We start from the raw sequence: 21,109 nt of genomic DNA on the forward strand, positions 1-21,109 counted from the left end.
TTGCGACTGGACTTAACTGTCAGGGGTCCCTTTACCTTTATCTAGTTAATGAAATAGCTATGAGGGTGTTGATAACAGCTGGTCAGAGGAGGAGGGTCTGCAGAAGATATCCAAGTACTATTAGTGGTCAAACTTTGTAAGGAGAAGAGGCATTGTCTGTTGTTCTCCCTGACATCTTAGTTTTCTATGTGCAAGGATTTCTTTGCTTGTGGAAGAACATTAAATTATGTGAGCCACATCTACAGATCTCCCCCTTCCCCCACTCTGCTCTTTGTGAGAATTAGGCCTTTGCTGAACTAGGGAATTCCCAGGACATGGCTTCCTTCCTCCTCTTCAGTGCTGACTTGAAGAAATTCAATCACTTTGACATTATAGTGCAATAAAATTTTCTTAAGGTAGAATGCCATTATATTTCCCTCTTTGGTGTTGCAGCTGTTACTGTGGAGGTTTAGGACAAAATTCTTTCAGCATTTTTGGTCAGTTCTTGAGAAAAAGATTAAGAAGATAGTCAGCGTTTCATCAGACTGAGAGCCAATGCTGATGTGATATCTTACTTTGTAAGCAGCAGGTATCTCTTATTCTTAGCAAAAGGCTCCAAGAAGATTTAATTTATACGCACTAGCAAGGTGTTATTTGAAAGTCCCAAGTGTAAATAGATGCTACTGGCATTTAATGTGACCAGAAGGTGTATGTAGACCCTGTAAGTTAGAGTGAAATATTTCTGTGTGGTCCAAATAAAGATGTAAGCTGACTAGCCCACTGTACCCAAGTTTCTTCTGTGATGTCAGAGAATGTAAGCCAATAGCAGCAGAGGGACTATGATGTGCTGGGCCTGCAGGAAGCCCTCTGGTGTGATAGTGCTTCTTGCAAACCTAGGAGGAATCAGTGGTAAGATTACTAAACGAAGAAAAAGAAGATCCAGGTCAGCCATGAACCTCACTGGGTGACTTTGGGTCTCTCAAAGCTACCAGCATGAGTTTGACCAAACTGCAGGAGGCAGTGGGAGACAGGAGTGCCTGGCGTGCTCTGGTCCATGGGGTCACGAAGAGTCGGACACGACTAAATGCCTAAACAACAACAACAACCTACCCCCATGGGCATAGCCAGGATTTTTGTTAGGGGGGGGACTTTTGTTGGGGGGGCAGAACTTGATATTCATATTCATTTGATTTGTACTGATTTTGATTTATTTGGGGAGCAGCTGCCCACCCCACCCCCCTTGGCTACATCCATGCCTACCCCCCAATATTAATGTGAGGAAAGAAGGTATGGTTGTGCAAAACCTTGTGCTCCACTTTGAGCTTCTTTGGAAGAAGGGTAGGTTAGAAATATAGATTAAAATAATATAATGGTAAACTACAAATAGCTCCTCAAAAGAGAATGGACAGGTAGAGAAGGTGGGGCAGACCAGAAAATTAACAAATTGAGTGTTTGATACAGTGGCACCTCGGGTTACAGATGCTTCAGGTTATAGACGCTTCAGGTTACAAACTCCGCTAACCCAGAAATAGTACCTCGGGTTAAGAACTTTGCTTCAGGATGAGAACAGAAATCGCACAGCATCGGCGCAGCAGCAGCAGCAGGAGGCCCCATTAGCTAAAGTGGTCTTCAGGTTAAGAACAGTTTCAGGTTAAGAACAGACCTCCGGTACGAATTAAGTTCTTAACCAGAGGTACCACTGTAATGTCTATAGTTCTTTATACTAACAGGTCCCAAAATCTGCATCTATTGTGTATATATTAGTGAGGTAGGAGAGCTGAAAAAAATTCACATCTGGAAACCAATGCACCCCTTTGGTTTCAAATAGTGCATGGGTAGATGAGTCTAAAAAGCCCAGGTCACAAATTTTCATGGTCCTCTAGCGGTTGTGGTGGCTCATTTATCAGAAGCAATGTATTTAGTTTTAACTCTGGAAGTGTATATTCAGTTCTGACCAAGCTTAGTCAGAACTGAGTACAGTGGTACCTCGGGTTACATATGCTTCAGGTTACAGACTCCACTAACCCAGAAATAGTATCTCAGGTTAAGAATTTTGCTTCAGGATGAGAACAGAAATCGCGCGGCGGCAGCGGGAGGCCCCATTAGCTAAAGTGGTACCTCAGGTCAAGAACAGTTTCAGGTTAAGAACGGACCTCCAGAACCAAGTAAGTTCTTAACCTGAGGTACCACTGTATACACTTCCAGAGTCTCTCTAAGAAATATGTCTGATCTGTAGTTGAAGCTTCCCTCCCCTCCCTGGATGTACCATATTGGCCCGAATATAAGCTGCACCTGCAAATAAGCCACACCTTCAAAATTCAGGGGGGGGGGAGAGAAAAAAAGACAATACTGCTCCCTTAAAATTCCACAGGCACTCACACCCGTAAATAGCAAATTTAAAAGAAAATCCTACAGTGATATCGTAAAAGCCAATTTTTGTAAGGTCGAGAATTTAAGCAGCACTTTAACTTTTCACGGTTGGAATTTGGGGGCGAAAGTACTGCTTATATTCAGGCTGGTTATATTATGGTGCTGGAGGAGACTCTTGAGAGTCCCATGGACTGCAAGAAGATCAAACGCATCCATTCTTAAGGAAATTAGCCCTGAGTGCTCACTGGCAGGACAGATCCTGAAGCTGAGGCTCCAATACTTTGGCCACCTCATGAGAAGAGAAGACGCCCTGGAAAAGACCCTGATGTTGGGAAAGATTGAGGGCACAAGGAGAAGGGGACGACAGAGGACGAGATGGTTGGACAGTGTTCTCGAAGCTACAAACATGAGTCTGACCAAACTGCAGGAGGCAGTGAAAGACAGAAGTGCCTGGCGTGCTCTGGTCCATGGGGTCACGAAGAGTCGGACACGACTAAACGACTAAACAACAACATATTCAGGCCAATACAGTAGTTCCCTCCATAGTACAATAGGATCTAGCTGGAACTTTCGTCTTGCCTGGGTCGCAAGTCCTAGCTGCTTATGTTGGTTGCTGCTCTGTTGTTCAATTTTTCCTGGTTTTGGACAGATCCATTGCAAAGCTTCCTCACACAAAAAAATGGGGTACTGTACCCCATCCCATGAGTTAGTGTGTGTTGACGATGGTTTGTTGGAACTGGTCAGTCATACAACTTGTGCTAGGCTGGAATATGTTGTGAGCTGTAGTTTGAGCCAACTAATGAGGCAAACTGTGTGATGACCTACTTCACTGAGCCCTTTTTCCAGGTATGCATTTCTGTGGAAATTATTCCAAACAGTTGCATCAGAACTGGTCCTAACAGAAGAACTAGAAAGTAATGAAAGGCTTGCAACACAGGCGGGAGTTGTGGGTGGTTTGTCCCAAGGCTTGTTTTCTATTCTCCTGACCATCTTCAGAAGAGGTTCAGAGGACAGCAACCATTTTGTTTACATCCTTCTTTGAAATGCAGGACCCAGAACTGGGCACAGTACTATACAGCAGTTGAGTTGTGACTCATGAAGGAATAAATAAAACACTTTTAAGGAAATGAAACAAGGGGAATGGCAAAAGAGTTTAGAAGTATGCCATTTTGAAGGCTACTTTAGAATGCCTTGTGATCTATTGCAGTGGTGGAGAACTGTCACCTCATGGACCTAATCAGGCCTAATTTGGCCCATGAGGCCATTTTGGTGCCCACCTACCCTATACCTGATGTCACATTTTGTTGGGAAACTGATATAAGATACGTATGCAATGGGAGGTTGGCTTTTGCTCACAGTACCAGTCACCACACGGAAGCAGAGTAGTGTCTAAATCTTTTACAGGTGTAGAATAGGCTCAGCAAACAGCTCTGGGTGGAGTTCAGAAAAATAAGTTCTGGCTTGTAGGCTTTTCAGATACAGATATATACAGAAGTATAACCACTGCTGTAACTAACACCAACTAAACAAGACACAAGACATTAGTGATGGAACAGGTAAAAGACACAGTGATGGCTGAATCTTGCATAACCCTGTGCAATGCACCTCATAAGCCGCTATTACCAGCTTTGTGGGGCTTGCAAAGCATGGTAACTTTGCCTGCAAGGCTTGATTTCAAACTAGATGGGCAAAATGGGTCACCCATGGGGGAAAGTCCCACTGATCTAAAGACATTTCTGAGTTGTTAACACATAGGATTTTGCTGACACAGGTAAAAAGAGCTGAGTGTAAAACAGGTCTGAAGTTTATTGAGTGCTGTCAAAGCTGCCCAAGGTCCCAGCTCACAGAGGACCAACGCCAGGTCGTCGTTATATACAAAAGTCTTTATTGAAGTTCAGTTTCCATTTCAAAGCCATAGCGCGCAGCTCTACGTCTTAAACCCTAGACCGCCGAAGTTCCGTCTGAATCTCCTCCCCCCTGACACCAGTTTAAGACTCTAGCCCTGCTCCACCTCTTCCTCTGCTCTCTCCTCCTCTGGGTCCTCCTGTCCGCTGGGGCATTCCCCTTTCTGGACTCTTCTGACGCTGAGTCCCCTGACTCCTCCCCCTGCCTACGACGGGCTTTAGGACCTGGTTCCCAATCCTCGTTCCCTGCTGTCCCGCGCGCCTGTACATTTGAACTTGGCTCTCGTGCCAACCCAGTGACCTTCCTCCTGACCGTTACACTGCTTCTGTCACTGCTTCCCTCTTCCGGGATGCTAGCTAGACCTGACCTCCCCTCCGTTGCCTGACTCTCCGATGGAGGCGTGGTCAGCCCTGACTCATTTTCTCTCCCTGCTGGGGGAGACGCGGGCCCCGATACCTGGGACTCTTCCCCCCCACTATGCTCTGGTGGGGAAGCTGGTCCTGATCTCCAACTGCTGCTCTGGGAGTCCCCGCTGGCCCCTTGCTTCTGGAGTGTCCCCCTTGGGACCCCCCTTGCCCTGGCCACCGGCGCCCCCTTCTGTGAATCTTCCGATTCGCTGGAGAGGCTCATGGAATCTCTCGGGCCACTGTCATCTTCTCCTACGCTGCCCTCAGATTCTTCCCCTTCGCTCTCCATTTCCTCTCTTCCCTGTGCTTCTGCTCCTGAGCCCCTGACAAGTGCTTTTGATGATGTGGCATAAAGAAGTTAGGTACGAGTCAGTTGTTGCTGTTAGCAGAACTGCTGACAGTATGTACCACCCAGTCTGACTGTTGGATAACCCTGTGAAGGAGTGGCTCACATCAATAGATGGTATGGGTCAAACCCTCATCCTGTAGCCACTCCCCTATATGAGGGTACAGCTGAAAATCTGCCCCTGCAAGAGACAGGTTGATGCCAATCTCTGTAATAGATCGGGAGCTCCTCTAGATGACCTGCTTATTATGGAACAATTGTTCTGATGTGCTTGCGCAGAACTTAATGTGGATGTTATAATATATCTGCTCTTTATTGAGCCTTCATTCTTATTTGCTTGCCAGGCAAGCAAGTTGTACAACAGTGAGCATTCATTCTGCATTCTTCCTTATTTGCTCATGGCGGGGTCTTTATTCATCCATTCCACACTTTTCGATGCATTTTCCTAACACTTTCTTAAGTGAAAAAAGTCTGTTTTTGTTTTGTGTGTGCTTTTTTAAAAAGTGAAAGTGTTGTGCCAGGATGGCAGAGCACTTAAATCTACTGTTTTTGTTTGTTTGTTTGTTTTCCCACTTGTATAGTGCTTAATCAGAGTCATGTTTTAATTGTGGAAACCTAAATTTCTGATAGGGATGTGGGTGGCGCTGTGGGTAAAACCTCAGCGCCTAGCACTTGCTGATCGTCAGGTTGGCGGTTCGAATCCCTGCGGCGGGGTGTGTTCCCGCTGCTCGGTCCCAGCGCCTGCCAACCTAGCAGTTCGAAAGCACCCCTGGGTGCAAGTAGATAAATAGGGACCGCTTACTAGCGGGAAGGTAAACAGCGTTTCCGTGTGCTGCGCTGGCTCGCCAGATGCAGCTTGTCATGCTGGCCACGTGACCTGGAAGTGTCTTCGGACAGTGCTGGCCCCCGGCCTCTTAGTGAGATGGGCGCGCAACCCCAGAGTCGGACACGACTGGCCCGTACGGGCAGGGGTACCTTTACCTTTACCTTTAAATTTCTGATATGTGATTGAATCCCCTCCACAAAATACTGGAGGTAACTTGGCTGATGTCAAGCCCAAGTAAGCAACCTGCATCTCTGCTTTCATTTTATGCGGCCCACCAGACCTCTTGAAGTTCATAGAATCACAGAATTGTAGAGTTGTAAAGGACCCTGGTCCAACCCCTTGCAATGCAGGAATCTCAGTTAAAGCATCCATCACAGATGGCCATCCAGCCTCTGCTTAAAAACTTTCAATGAAGAAGAGTTACCATCTTCCGAGAGAGAGGAGAAGCAGGTCAATGGACTCTTGGCAGATCCCCAAATATGCCTGTCCTTAATGTCAATCCCGAGAAAGGCAGCTTACTCTTTTTTGCACTGCAGGCCAGGTACCAAGGAGCATCCCAGCTTGGCCCACAACATTCCTGAAAAACAAACTGGGGCGTAACAAGTGCTCATTGAGGATTACTCAATGTTTGTGCTGACTGGTAAGGAGCGGCAAGGTGGGAGATGTTAGCCAATCCGCCTCAACATCCCTCCCTCGCAGCCCTACTGACCTTCAGACATATGAGTTTCCTCAGGAAGTGAGGAAGGGGAGAGAAACACCAGATGTGGCTTATTGCTATCCTCTCTTTTGTGTGTTTCTGTGCTTTGGCCTGTTGCTTCTGTGGACAAGGGAAGAGGTTTTTCTTGCTTTGGACGTTTGTAGGCAACCATTCATACCACTCTGGGTTAGAGCTTGAATGGGCTGGAAAGTGGGTGGTGGTGGTGGTGGAAGCTGTTCAGTTGCTCAGAAACCAGAGTGGGGCCCTCTTTAAGTGAGAGACAGAGGAGGAGTGGACTGTCCCAAGTGGGGAAAAACAGGTGGGAAGTGTTGCTAGGACCATTGGGTGCTAAATCTGTCTGAAAGTCTTGTGGTTCTTTTCTATTTTAGGTTTTTGACTAAATTGGACATTTTGATTTTTGTCGTTTTAGTTTTGGTTGCCTTATGAGAGAATTGTTAATTTGTTGGTCTTGGGGCCTAACTAGAATGATTCTGTGATAGTTGTAGGCTGCTGTTTTTCTCTGTTTATTTGTTCCCTGTTCTGGGATTACCGTATTTTTCGTCCCATAGGACGCACCTAGTTTTTTTGGGGGGGAAATAAAGGGAATTTTTTTTCCTTTATTTCCCCCCCAAAAGCAGGTCGGGGAAACCGAACCAGGTCGAGGAACGGCGCTGCGCCTCCCTGAGCTTGTGGGGCTGGCCGATGTCTGCCTCAGGCGGCAGGCTGCTATCCGCAGCGTGGGGAGCCCTGCGGGGAACTCCTGCAGGGCTCCCCACGCTGTGGATGTCTGCCCGGTGCACGGGGCGCTCTGCTTCAGGGCGCCCTGCCCACCGGGCGGCAGGTTGCTATCTGCAGCGTGGGGAGCCCTGCGGAGAACTCCCACAGGGCTGCCCAGGCTGCGGATGCGCTCCCGAAGCGCTGGGCGCTCTGCTTTCAGGGCGCCCGACGCTCCGGGAAGCAGGCTGCTATCCGCAGCCTAGACATCCCTGCCGGACCTCCTGCAGGGCTGCCCAGGCTGCGGATGTCTTCCTGAAGCCTGGAGAGCGAGAGGGGTCGGTGCGCACCAACCCCTCTCGCTCTCCAAGCTTCAGCGAAAGCCTGCATTCGCCCCATAGGACGCACCCAGATTTCCCCTTCATTTTTGGAGGGGAAAAAGTGCGTCTTATGGGGCGAAAAATACGGTAAATGAAAAGTGGGTTATAAGTACTAATTAATTGGGTTATAAGTACTAATTAATTAATTAATTAATTAATGGAGGGAAATACAAATGCACCCAAATTTGAATTTGTCTGGGCAGGTTATTCTGTGGGCAGTAGGTCATGGTCACACACCTGGGATTCTCTCACTGCACCACCATCCTAGGATAACCCAGAAAATGGAGGATTTGGGCATGTGGAGATCTTTCCGGTCCAGTATTTGTAGAGATGAGAGTGCAAATGTTGATTCATTGTTTAGTAGTTGCTTCACACCTGTCCACTGCATGGGGTAACTAACATGGTACCCTCCAGATGTTGTGTAAGACTACAACTCCCATCCTCCCTGACCATGGGCCATCCTGGTTGGGGCTGATGGGAGTTGGAATCCAACATTTGGTGGGCACCATGTTGGCTTCTACTGCCCACAGCCTTTCCTTGAGCTTCTTGCTAAGCCACAGTAAATTATCTGTTCAATTTTGGGAACTTGTGGCTCTTTGGATTCCATCAGCTCCAGCCAACAGGAGCAATGGTGAGCGATAATAGGAGCTGTAGTCTAACAACATGACGCATGTTCCCCATCTCTTGCCTTAAATCATGGCAGAGATGAGAGAACGGAACAAGAGACAAATATTATTTGTCATTTCCATTACAGTGGTGGACACTGCTGTCATCGAGTCAAGAACAGTAAGAAAGACCTATGTCTTTCCCAGATGTGCTAAGAGCCTGGATGTAAAGTGAAAACTGGCAGAAGTGTCTTGTTTATAAGTTGGCTTTGATTGCTTGATTAAAATTTGGTTTCCTTTTGTCCAAACAGAGTCCACAGTGTGGCTGTATGAAATATGAGATGCAGCAGTTTATTGCAGCACTGGCAGAACTCAGCTCCATTTAAGGCTGGAGACAAACAAGAGTGGTCTTTTCATACTGGCATGAAGATTTAAGTATGCACAACTAGTACATTCATAAAACATATTAGGTTAATGAACGTGTTTACGATCCCACAGCATTGCAACAGAATTTTAAAAGGTATGACAGTAGCTACAAGTTGTTTCTAAAGAAACCATCCCATTAGTGCATGGAATTCCACATGTAACAGCAGGACTCCCCTTTATTTTCTTGCTTGCCCCCCACAACTCCAACATCTCCTCCAGAAGGTTACGGGGGAACCCAGAACAGGTTTGTGGCATAGCTGTCAACGTTTCCCTTTTTTTAAAGGGAAATTCCCTTATTCCGGATAGGATTCCTCGCAAGAAAAGGGAAAAGTTGACAGCTATGGTTTGTGGGGACATGGAGGGTGAGGAAGTCCTGTTGTGCATGTGGAAGGCCTCTCACTAATGGACTTTGTTGGATAAAACCCTGTATTTTCACATATACTGTGGAATGAATTATAGCACACTATAGGGCCCTAAAACCCAACTAGGCTCCCTTTATGCTGCAAGAGAAAACTATTACTTAGGGATAGTATGGCCCCTCCAAAATCACTGTTGCACAAAGTACTTTAATGAATAAAAACTGAGTTGTGCTACTTGCAAAACTGAGCTAAGTTTCAAATCAAGGATGTTGCTTCCTTCTAAACAGGCTAAACCAGTGTGTTCTAGCCTAACTGCAGACTTTATGCCCAAAGCTCATGATTAGGACAGGAATGCTTAAACAAAGTGAACGTGGGAATTCCCTCCAGGCTCTTATCAGAAATGCAACATTTAACCATGGGTTATTGCTGCTCGATAAGTAGGCAAAGAATTGCAAAACTAGGTTGAGTTTCATATACACTGGATTTTTAATGGAAAACATTCTTCCAGGCTGGTTAATGCTGCTCTTTGACTCCTAGGATTTTTTTTAAAAAATTATTTTGAGTCCTCTCAAAAAGCAAAGTGTTCTGAGCAGAATTATGAAGGCTAAGATCAGCAAAATGAGCAGCTTTCATCATTTTATACACACACCAAGCTACACACTAGATAAACTGGTTGGACAGCAACGTTTAATTGCCACTTGTGAATTCTATATAGGTGTCAAACAAAGGGTGATTTACAGAACGTCATTTGGAGAACAGAGAATTAGTGGAGGTACAGGAAGCTTACAGTACTGTTCACATTTAAAAAGTGTGTGAAGAAGCCCAGATAATGCTGAGCAATACACTTCATATTTCAGGTTTTTGTATTGCTCATCAAATACTAGAACTGTGCACTGTTCACTTAGGATGAAGGCTTATTTCTACTTCAGCATCTCTTGATACACAGGTAACAGTGTAGCTCACAATCGCCTCAAGCTGTTACAATAGCAGAAGAGATTAAGAAGTGGAGGAAGAAGGAAAAAAGAGTGGAAATGAATATCTGGATAACAGGCCAGTTGTTCCATGTTCTGAACGCAGTTTAGAAATACATTGCTGCTGGGATAACGTGTAACAGGACTGTAGAAGTTAAGAGCTTTAACGAAATACACTTGGGAAAAGCCAGTGTAGAAAGAAAATTGTGGTTGCTACCTATCCTAGTACTAAAAGAAAGCAATATTAACTGGGAAAAACAAAAAACAAGGATGGAGCGATTAGCTTTGATAAAATTACATATACTTAAATTACTGTTTTCAGCCCTGAGGGCTCACTGGAAGGACAGATCCTGAAGCTGAGGCTCCAATACTTTGGCCACATCATGAGAAGACTCGACTCCCTGGAAAAGACCCTGATTCTGGGAAAGATTGAGGGCACAAGGAGAAGAGGACGAGATGGTTGGACAGTGTTCTTGAAGCTACCAGCATGAGTTTGACCAAACTGCGGGAGGCAGTGGAAGACAGGAGTGTCTGGCATGCTCTAGTCCATGGGGTCACAAAGAGTCGGACATGACTAAACAACAACAAAATTACTGTTTTAGGTTTGAACAGTATCCTTGGGTATATCACAGATAAACTGGGCCCGGGGGCGGGGGACACAGGACGGGACAGTGATACTTTAACTGCAAACCTATTCTCTTGAGAGTAAGCCCCTTAGCAATCAATATACTTACTTCAAAGTAGGATTGCGCCATCCACTAATTTAAAGACTCACTTATTAACATGATTTATAGGGTTTTATTTAACACACAAGTAAACTTGAGAACTGTGCTGTTCATAAAAAATGGTGGACTTCCTTAAAAACTGCTTTTTGTTAAGAAATAGCAGCTGCGATAACAAAGGTGGGGGCCTCCTGGTCCAGCTAAAGAGAATTGGAAAGCAATTAAAGCAAAAACTTGGGGGGGAGGGAATCTATTGAATGACTAAAGAAAACATGGAAAACAGTACTGATATGGCAAAACTTAAGTCACTTGACAAAATAAACAAGGGGAAATTATGGTTTTAATTATTTGGGTCCATTTGGAATAAAGGTATGAATAAACTGCAGGGTTATTCTGAGTTAAGCCTCTTGTGGTTATAAGATAGTTCCATTTGTGATTCATACATGTTATGCATTTGAAGTTGTCATACTTGCCTTATTAACAGTGATCAAATATGGTTACATATTGGTAACTGGAAAGTTTTAAGACTTGTTAAATTTGTTTGGCTTTTAAGGTGCTACAGAACTTGCTTTTGTATATTCTGAAACTAAATTCATGCCACGCATCTGAAACACCAAGAACTTATTAGCTTTATAGCAGTCTAGACTTATATACATGTTTTTAGTGAAGTATAAAACTGTAGTGTCTGTTTGGTTTCCTGTCAGTCAACATAGTTCATATCATACATTTCTAAAAGATTCAAAGGCAACCACACCCTGACAGATTTGCATGAAGTGGCTTTGAAAAGAAGACTTGCCGTAAAATGGTAATAAAAACTGGCAGCTGTGAAGGTTCACATCAGTGAAACTTGACAGGGTCAGCAAATTAAATCCTTTAATAGCATCAAATGTTGTAATGTGGCGATTCTCACATTATACAGAGCTTCCTAAAGCTACATGGTTAAAAAAAGAATGAAGGCAGTTTAGGGGTGAAGGTGTGGTGTGAAACCTTTTTTTGTAGTTCACTGCAGTCCTAAAATCGTAATAGAAAAGATTTATTGCAGCCTATTTTGGTTAAGGTTTTGCCTTGAGTAAATATCTCCAGTTACAGACTTGTACCATGATGGAACAATTTTCTAAGGATTTTCCTTTGGAAATGCAAGATAACAGTGGAAACTCACAAATAAAATGCAAACCAGTAAACTATAGTACTATATGTTCATTTTTTCTCAAGGAAGAACCTGTTCATTACTTTGATGATTCTCTGAAAAGATCAGAACCTTATCTCTTAATTCAGATTTTAATACAACCAAATATGGGCAGTGGCGTAGCGTGGGGGGTGCAGGGGGGGCCGGCCGCACCGGGCGCAACATCTGGGGTTAGGGCAGATCCATGGGTTAGGGGGCGCAAATTACTTGCCTTGCCCCGGATGCTGACAACCCACGCTACGCCACTGAATATGGGTTTATTGAATGCTTACTATACATAAAGGTTCACATTTTTATTATTATATTTTGCATGTCACTCTTATTTGGAAGATTTTAACATTTAAAATTAGAAAAGAAAGCAAAACAAAACACCTTAACTCAGTGAGGCTTATTTCTGAGTACAGTGGTACCTCAGGTTACATATGCTTCAGGTTACAGACTCCGCTAACCCAGAAATAGTATCTCGGGTTAAGAACTTTGCTTCAGGATGAGAACAGAAATTGTGCTCCAGCGGCGCGGCAGCAGTGGGAGGCCCCATTAGCTAAAGTGGTGCTTCAGGTTAAGAACAGTTTCAGGTTAAGAACGGACAAATTAAGTACTTAACCCGAGGTACCACTGTAGACAGAGATAGAATTGTTCTTTTGAGTTCTTTATTGCTAGCTCTGGAAAAGTTACAAGTTTTCCTGCCTAATGTCCAAGCCATTACTCTGCAGCAGGCAGGTTTAAACATAGTACATTCAATCCCAGTTATCTCTGAAAGTACTTTCTCAAAGGTGTTACTTGTGGTTACTGTGGAACTGCTCATAGCTATAACACTGTAAATCTAAACACAGCAACTGATGTAAGAAGGTTAATTGTTGAGCAATGAAGAAATGACAAAGCTTTCCAAAACCACCATTTTATTCGTACAGAGTAAAATACATCAGATAGTGAGCATTCCATTTTCAGCCCATAATCCAGAGCCATTAACAAGTTGGTTTTCACCAGACATTCTGGCCCGAAGTCACAGAATTAGGAATTCTAAATAGAGCTAATCTCTCTCTGCTAAAGCGACAAGGTGTGTATCAATCTCTGCTTCTGTAAGGATCCTAAAAGAGGAGTGAAAAGAATGGAAACTCTTAATTTTGCGCCTCAAATAGCTGTATTAAATACAAAATTAGAAAATTCAGTTGAGAAATGTTTTCATAATAGGAAATCTATTTTTGTGCTCTTGAAGGCCTTCATCAAAACATGAACATTTTATAAAACCGTTTTGTGGTACCTCTGAGGTTTTACTTGTTTTGTTTCTTTTGGTTTAGTCTCTAGCTTTGTGGTTTGCTTCACAGGAGTTTTGGAAACAGCAGCTGCCAAGCTTTCCTGAAGCCTAGCACAATCACAAGGATGAGCCCCCTTACCAATCTCCCAAGTCTGGGAGAAGGACAGCAGCTTATGCCTGCAACTGCACTGGGCTTCATAGTGCCATGAAGCAGGAGGCTTGCTACTTCCAAGCATCTCTGAAGCCCAGTGGGATTTCTACTGAGATCCTGCTCTTCCCCAAGACAGGAGAAAAGCAAGGCCAGTGGCAGCCACAAATTATGGCTGTCTACTAAGCTGTGAAAACTGCCACCCTTCAAAGCACTAATGAGCCACTTTTTTCTTGCTCTTAGTCAGGCAACCCCAACCTTCAGCCCTCCAGATGTTTTAGACTACAATTCCCATCATCCCTGACCACTGGTCCTGTTAAGCTAGGGATCATGGGAGTTGTAGGCCAAAACATCTGGAGGGCCGCAGGTTGGGGGTGCCTGCTCTCAGTGAATAGTGTTCAATACACCAAGGTAGTGTTAACAGTAAGGAGTCAGTTCTGTGTACCAAGGATAATAAATTAAAACAGGGGGAAGTGCTGGTGTTTCTGTTAATGGAGCACCATGCTATGCCTGGTTCAAGGCTGCAGATTCTCTCGACAGATGCCCTTATATTGTTACCACTCATGATGCTTGCATTGCAACACTTTTCTCTTGACAATCTCCCACTGCTAATTCAGGGGTGCTAATAATCTCTTTAAACCCTGTTATACTCCAGTTCTGAGCCAGTGGGTGAATTTAGCAGTGTGTATAAACAATGCATACCCTAGGAAGTGAAATATGCAAGGAACACAGCAGCTCCTCAAGTACTTGGCCAGCAGTTACAGGCACGTGTACTTATCCATGCAATTGTATACAGTAAAATGAAATGCTCTAGAACTCCAGTGCAAGGGATGAGGGTTTATTCAAGGAAGTCATCCTATATGCGCAAGCACCTCTGCCTGCACAACAGGACTTCCCCTCCCTCTCCTCTTCCAGTCCCCCCAATCTGTTCTGGAAGGTTGGGAAAACCACCAAAACAGATTTGGGAGGTGCATGGGAGAGAGGATGCAGTGGAACATCCATTGTGCAAGCAGTAGCCCTTGTGCCAACAGGATGACCACACTGGATGGAACCCTGAGGTCACACCTAAACTGTCTCATTAAGAAGAAGAATGAAATTTAGTTGTGCATAAGCAAAAAGGGAAAGTTCTGCATTTACTCTTTACCTGAATTTAGGATTATCAAGTGTGACAACTCCTACTTCTATTTCAGAAGGTTTGAAGTCAATGGACAAAACAGTAGAGAGGCAGGTTATTGCTGTCTAGAATTGAAATATATAGGAGACATTAGAAACACAGCATATAAAATCAAAATTAAAAATACTACTTTGACATTCAAAACTTATCTTTCACTTCTGTTAAACTTATGCCCTGTTCATGCAAAGCTGAATTAAGAATATTTCAAATGCTGCAGAGTTCTAGCACACTTTAAACTTCTCTGTTGAAGAGCTGTGAAGATGACTATGCCAGCATTCCTTGCAGTTGGGATTTGTTAACACAGCTGTGTTTCTAGCAACGTTCAAAGTCCGACACTGCAGCGTACAGCAACTTTATTAAAATTATTACTTTCCAGTTTGAAAGTAGCCACTATAGTTGAGAGAAGGAGTGAGCCTTTGTGGGGTGAAGTCAAACTGTTTGAAGGTTGCATGTTGCTAATATAATGTTGTCAAAGCAGTGTTTGATGAAGGCAAGATCAATCTAGAAAGAACTGGGCATCTGAACCACAAAATTCTTAAAAATTTAATGTCACTGAGTATCAGCCCCACCAATCTATTGCTCAATACACACATGCAACAATTGTGATGCTAGTGCAGAGATGTGAAGAACGAGGGATGGTGGGAGGGGGAGACACATTGAAAATGTGGGGAAAGATTCCCCCTTCCCTACCCCACCCCAAAAGGATTTTAGAAGATTCTGCAGACAGAATGACCCGCTACTAAACTAGATGGATCAATGGTTTCATTCTGTTTGAGGCAGCTTCATATATAGTGGTGCCTCGCAAGACGAAATTAATTCGTTCTGCGAGTTTTTTCGTCTTGCGATTTTTTCGTCTTGCGAAGCACGGACTTTGGAAAAGCTTCAAAAATCACCAAAGTCTTCAAAAACCTCAAAAAAGGCTACCACACCGTGTGCTATGAGTTGCTCCTCAAAGTGAATGCACGGTTTTAAGAAAAAGGAAACAAACTTGCAAGACAAAGGAAACAAACTTGCAAGACGTTTTCGTCTTGCGAAGCAAGCCCATAGGGAAATCCGTCGTGCGAAGCAACTCAAAAAATGAAAAACTCTTTCGTTTTGCGAGTTTTTCGTCTTTCGAGGCATTCGTCTTGCGAGGTACCACTGTATATGTTCTTACTATTATGACTTTATGAATAGGTTGCAAAGCAGAAACCACAAACTTCTAGACTAGGACACTGGTTTAGCATTACCCAATAAGCCAACTACACAGGCGTTGTTACAGAAAGTGGATACCTAGGAATGTGCAAGAAAAATTAGGCCTTTATCAGTGGGCACCCCACTTACTAGGACAAGTACTTTTCGGCCAGTGATTTCAACTGTCCTCTGCTCCCCAGTGCCACAACTAAAACTGAAGTACCAGCAACTTAAGGCATGAAATTAAACAGGCAATTGGGGGTGGGATGGGATTTTTTTGGCTTTTGCAGAGCAAACTTGTGAAAGGTTAAGCAAACATTCTGACAATAACTCAAGACATTTTGACAATAACCACATGGAAGAACTAGATGGGAGAATGTATGTCACTGTCACCCATCAAACTCAAATAAGGACTGTCCACATCTTTGATGCCAAACAAAATTCAATGTACATTTGACTTACCTCCACGGTCTGTTCAAATGTCCAGTCCAATTTTTTCTTCACTTTCTTTTCAAGAAAGCTAGTTGATTCTGTCTGTTTGACTCCTGCAGCTGTAGCCTTAAACCCACAGTAGTATCCTGCTGGATCACACTTGTATACCTGAGGATTGTTTTCTTCATCAATGCCAATCAAAATCATGCCTTTGGGAAAATAATGTTTGTTTTTTAAAATGAGTGGAATTCTCTTTTCTCATTTAATGGCTTCATTCTATTCTAGTCAATCTCTTATTACTCTAACAGGCAAAACATGCAGCATTCCACTTGCCATGGGCAGTGTGCAACAAGATCTCTGGCAAATGTGATGCCTTAATCCCAGCTCCAAAGCTCAGAGGTAGGTGGAGAATTGTCCAGACAGTTGCTTGATGATTTTCACGAACCTCTGAGCTTCAGAGTTTGGATGAAGTCTGGCGAATGTTTGGCAACTGCATGGTCAAAGCACCTCAGAAAAGGAGGCTCCAGAGCAGCAAAAGTGGACAGGGGAAAGGTTCATTACTGCTCCTGTTAAGAGTTTGGGGCACTTTCAAGCAGTAACTAATAGTACAGGCTTTTCAGCCTCTTTGCAGGAAAGACATGCTTGGGGGGGGGGAGGGGATGTTGAGTGGCGCTGCTTCCAAGTTGGTATGTTCCCTGATAGTTTTCCCTTCAGAAATGGTGTTGGGAGGTAGAATGACAGATGGGGACTAGTTTTTAGCTTGGCCAGGCAAGGACTGTAGACCTCCATGCACAACTCATTAACAAATGGCTCACCCATATCTGCACAACAGACAATTCATTAATTGCATTAGATTAGAGGCCCAACGCTGCACTGAATCACTAGAGAAAGGGTCGTCTGCTTCTTAAACTTGATTGTTTATTTTGCAGGACCTAAACCCCATGATCCCAATTTTAAAGGTGAAACTGTTTTCTATTTCAGAACGTAGTTTGAAATATATTCCCTTTTTCAAAATACGTTTTTCTTAAAATGCCAACTTCCAAATTTGAAAAAAGGGATAGGAACAAAACCAAAACAAACTCTTCTTGAACATCTGCAAAGCATCTTGCATTGCAATCCAGTATTATTCAAAAGTAGAGATTGAGAAAAATGTAACTGCATTACATGGAAGTAACTTCCTCTCAGAGTGTCTTGCAACAATATTACCTGAAACCAGATTCCTTAAGAGAAGGTACTTCCAATAAATCAGTTTCTAAGTAAACAGATCACCCTGAAAGTACTTCCAAGCATAAAATCTACATTGGGTACAGTGTTTTTTAAAAATGCTCAAATACTTAAAATCAATTTCATTTTATGCTTTTCAAATACATATCTATCAGTCACGACTAGAAGGTTGTGTAGAATATGTAGTATTGGCACAAGACATAAGCAAATCTGTTGCATAACCTAATAATCTCAAGGCAAATCTGAATAAACGGAAGACTAAGATAATGCTAGTTGGTAGGTCCCATAATCTAGAGCAAAAACACCTAGCAACAGGACCTAGTAACCTTGATGCATACTAAGATGCAGCATGAAATTCTTTTCACCAGTTCATTTGACAAGCAGACTGTACCTTCTGTTCTAATTCAGCTTCAGCTGATTAAATTATTGCCTTTGTAATCTTATCTGTGTTTTTGTGCAATTAGCAGGCAGCTAACCAGTGACAATTTGGAATGACTGTGATTCCATTTTCCTCATAGATACAAAGCACAAGTATCTGTTTGAGAAACTGTCTCCCTTCTTCAGTGGGATGAGGTTGTAGGTGAGATGAAGACACTGCTCCTGGGCAAAGGGATCAGGATTTTCCTGTGAGGTTTAAGCTTTCCAGGTTTCTGTATTGACTGCCTTCAAATACCATCATGAAAGAAATACATGAGAACCACGGAGAACCACAATGGGGTTGAATTACACTTTGCTCCGTGCAGAAGCAGCATCTTCTGAGCAGTATCCATCCCACTGATGTCCATGTGCACAATATTTCAGCCTTAGCATCCCAAAAGTTCTGAAATGTTACTTTCAGTTTATATTTTATATACTTACAGCAACCAAGAGGCCTCATTTCAGCATTTTGTGTGTAGACCTGAGAAATGTCTGCAATCCTTTTACACAGCATGTCCACTGGAATGTCATAGCCATACTTATACTTCCAGTTCGCAGCCTCATAGCGGGCTCTCTGCACCTGGGACCTACTGTCAGCTGACATAAATAAAGAACTGAAATCATTCCCATGCTTCATGTAGTCAATGTAGTTTCAAGAAAAAAGCTATAGGCAACTCCCCATTTACGCATGTTCAATATGTGAGCTACAGTGCATATACACATCATGCCGAACCCGGAGTGACCCCAAAACATTACAAAAAGAGGCAGAATTAGGTATTTGTAGGCTTTTTTTCAATGGTGTTTCAAATATATGTGATTTCACTTAAACACATGGTGCCTTGGAACATAACTCCCATGTAAAATGTGAGTTGCTTGTACAGTCGTACCTTGTGACTCGAACATTTTGGCTCCCGAACGCCGCAAACCCGGAAGTGAGTGTTCCGATTTGCAAATGTTCTTTGGAACCTAAATGTCCAACACAGCTTCCGATTGAGTGCAGGAAGCTCCTGCAGCCAATTGGAAGCCATGCCTTGGTTTTGAAAAGTCAAACAGATTTCCAGAACGGATTCCGTTCGAGAACCAAGGTACGACTGTACTTAAAATCTGAATACAAAACTAATTTGAAATACTTCTCCTACACCTCCCGTATACTGGATTAATAAAATAATTTTTACCACCCTCTCCCCTCCCAGGGATATCTGTGCAATATGCAAAGGGTTACAAGAAAGTTTCCCACTCAGAAATTGGTAAGATTTGCTTACTTTCAGAGGCAGAACTAAATCAAATGCCTCTGGCTCATAACAATTCACTGGATATTAACAAGAAGTATTATGTCTGACTCCATATCAACATTGTACATCATCATCTATTCGCTCTCCAGGTGGGTAATTTTTATACCTGTCATTCCTGTCATTACGCAGCCAATGTTTTCAGTTATTCTGAATAAGTGAGTCACTGTGCTAGAATCCAGCAGCTTGTCCTAATGGAGAAAACCAAAGAATAGTTTTAAACAATATTCTACACAGCCAAATAAAGGTTTCCACGTTAAAAAAACAAAAAGAACTAAAAAGTGTATTTGTCACTAACACTGCCTTCAAATAACATCACTGTCCACTGCTATTAAGATGAAAATAAGATGGTGCAATGGAAAGCCTGAATGATCCTAACCAGCTTCTCTTTCTCTTCACCCCTAAATACCCTGGCTGGTGACAGCCAGACTGGGGTGGGAGTGGGAAGTGTTGACTGAGTTAGTCTATGGTGGGTTGAACTCTTCATAAGGCTTTGATTGACACCAGGATCAATCTGGCCACCATTTAAAAGATTTAAGAAAGCAATGCCCAGTGCCCACTTTGGGGCTGTGCATTCTGGAACTGCGATACTCTGCAGTGGGAGTGGCCTTACCCAAGTGTGCTTTCCCAAGAATTCCAAGTCTGATTCTTTATAAGCCTACTTATATGCTCCAGAGAATTCTGGTACTTTTAAGTAACAAGAATAAACAGCAGAGGAGTTAATTATTAAGGATCAACAAGGAAGCAAATTATCGAAACGTATAATAATAAAAAAAGAATCAGATGCTCAGGATACTGCTACTTACAGGTACTTTCTTCTGTGTGACAATAACTGCACAGTCCTTTCCACGAACAGCTACTGATGTAAGGCCACCCTGGTTTATGGCCTTAAATGCATACTCTAAATGGTACATTAAACATAGTCAGGAGATTTGACAACAATGCTACATAGCATATATAGAAGCTCCCAAATGCAAACTCTTGATTACTCATCTTCAGTAGTACTTTTAGTGTTACACAGCTTGAAATCATTGTGGGCATACATTAGTGTGTTTTTTTTCATATTTCGATCTAAAGAGCATTTGACATAACCAAATTTCTATAGTTTTACACCTCTCTCATTCCACAGTTACGTGTTTTTGTCCATACTACCGGATACTTGAGTTAACTTTGCAATGCTGGAGTGTCCTGCTGCTAATCATAAGGTTCACACTCTCTCTTCACTTCAGTTTTGCAAAAGCCATCTGGGAGTTTACTTTTGTTTTTAAAGCTGAAACCCGTTCCAATCCCCTGTCCCAATTATCGTAAATGTGCAACGAACAGGGTGATCTGATGCAAAAGAAATCAAGAGCGCTGAAACTTCAATAGTTGTCAAGGGAGGGGAATATTCAGCAAGTGCAACTTCGTCATGAAAAGGCTAGCGATAATGCCCCCCTTCGCAAGCACTGGGGTGCATTCTCCTTTGCAGCAGGCTCCTTTCGGTTTCGCTTTTAAACAAAGACAGCTTTTTCGCTGCGCGGTCCTGCCCTTCTTTCACAAGATGCCCAGGCACCTTGCACGGAGACCCATGACTACCGCGTTCCTGGCACTTTCCCTCTGCAAGCGGCTCCGGGAGAGGCAGAGGCGCCCCGCATATCCATCACGTGCTCCCTCTTCCCAATACACGGGAGCGGGCTGCTGCTCCCCTCACCTTGCCCCTTTCCTCCGATGGGGCCGGAGAGAGGCGGGGCCCTGGGCCGTGACGGGGCAGTTCCTGCCAGACACTCACCTACTTGGTAGAGGCGCCCCTCAGGGGAGAAGATCGTGATATGGCGGTCGAAGCCGGCGCTGGAGCCTCGGGACATGGTCAGCGGGAGGATGAAAAGTGGTCGTAGCGGCGATGGGGGGGAACCGTCTGCAGACACAGCATGCAAGGGGCAGCTTCCAGGAGCCGCAGTTCGGGCAACGGGGAGTACTTCCGGGGTCACAGGTTCCCGCGCAGGCGCAGCCGACCAAGGTTCAGTGCAGTCTCCCACTCACTTCCGCTCCGCTTTTGCTCCTTAGTCATTGTCTACGACGCGCAAGCGCAGCAAGAGCGAGCGGGCCGGAGAGTAGCGTAAAGCTC

At 43.8% G+C, this 21,109-nt stretch overlaps 1 protein-coding gene and 1 long non-coding RNA gene across 2 annotated transcripts; both read right to left on the reverse strand.

Moving 5' to 3' along the window:
- Nucleotides 1-12,775: 12,775 nt before the first annotated feature.
- On the reverse strand, nucleotides 12,776-20,983 carry PSMA6 (proteasome 20S subunit alpha 6). Its single transcript, XM_081869350.1, has 7 exons — nucleotides 20,774-20,983; nucleotides 19,812-19,906; nucleotides 19,115-19,196; nucleotides 18,158-18,313; nucleotides 16,106-16,284; nucleotides 14,441-14,535; nucleotides 12,776-12,981 (listed from the first exon to the last, which is right to left on the reverse strand). The coding sequence occupies exons 1-7, from the start codon at nucleotides 20,847-20,849 to the stop codon at nucleotides 12,924-12,926; spliced, it is 741 nt and encodes a 246-aa protein (XP_081725476.1). The 5' UTR covers nucleotides 20,850-20,983; the 3' UTR covers nucleotides 12,776-12,923.
- LOC309345895 lies at nucleotides 16,723-18,143 on the reverse strand. Its single transcript, XR_014158380.1, has 2 exons — nucleotides 17,678-18,143; nucleotides 16,723-17,604 (listed from the first exon to the last, which is right to left on the reverse strand). It is a non-coding gene; the product is annotated as an uncharacterized lncRNA (long non-coding RNA).
- Nucleotides 20,984-21,109: the final 126 nt, after the last annotated feature.

This window comes from Podarcis erhardii, assembly GCF_964252035.2.
Source record: "Podarcis erhardii genome assembly, chromosome: 1".
NCBI lineage: Eukaryota > Metazoa > Chordata > Lepidosauria > Squamata > Lacertidae > Podarcis > Podarcis erhardii.

What these genes read in the sequence shown, in the direction of transcription:
- PSMA6 (XM_081869350.1), bottom strand. Translation starts at nt 20,849, where the DNA reads ATGTCCCGAGGCTCCAGCGCCGGCTTCGACCGCCATATCACGATCTTC. An exon ending in GGGGCGCCTCTACCAAGTAG is followed by an intron (nt 19,907 to 20,773) that starts GTGAGTGTCTGG and finishes TGTACCATTTAG; the next exon opens with AGTATGCATTTAAGGCCATA. An exon ending in CGTAATGACAGGAATGACAG is followed by an intron (nt 18,314 to 19,114) that starts GTATAAAAATTA and finishes TATTTATGTCAG; the next exon opens with CTGACAGTAGGTCCCAGGTG.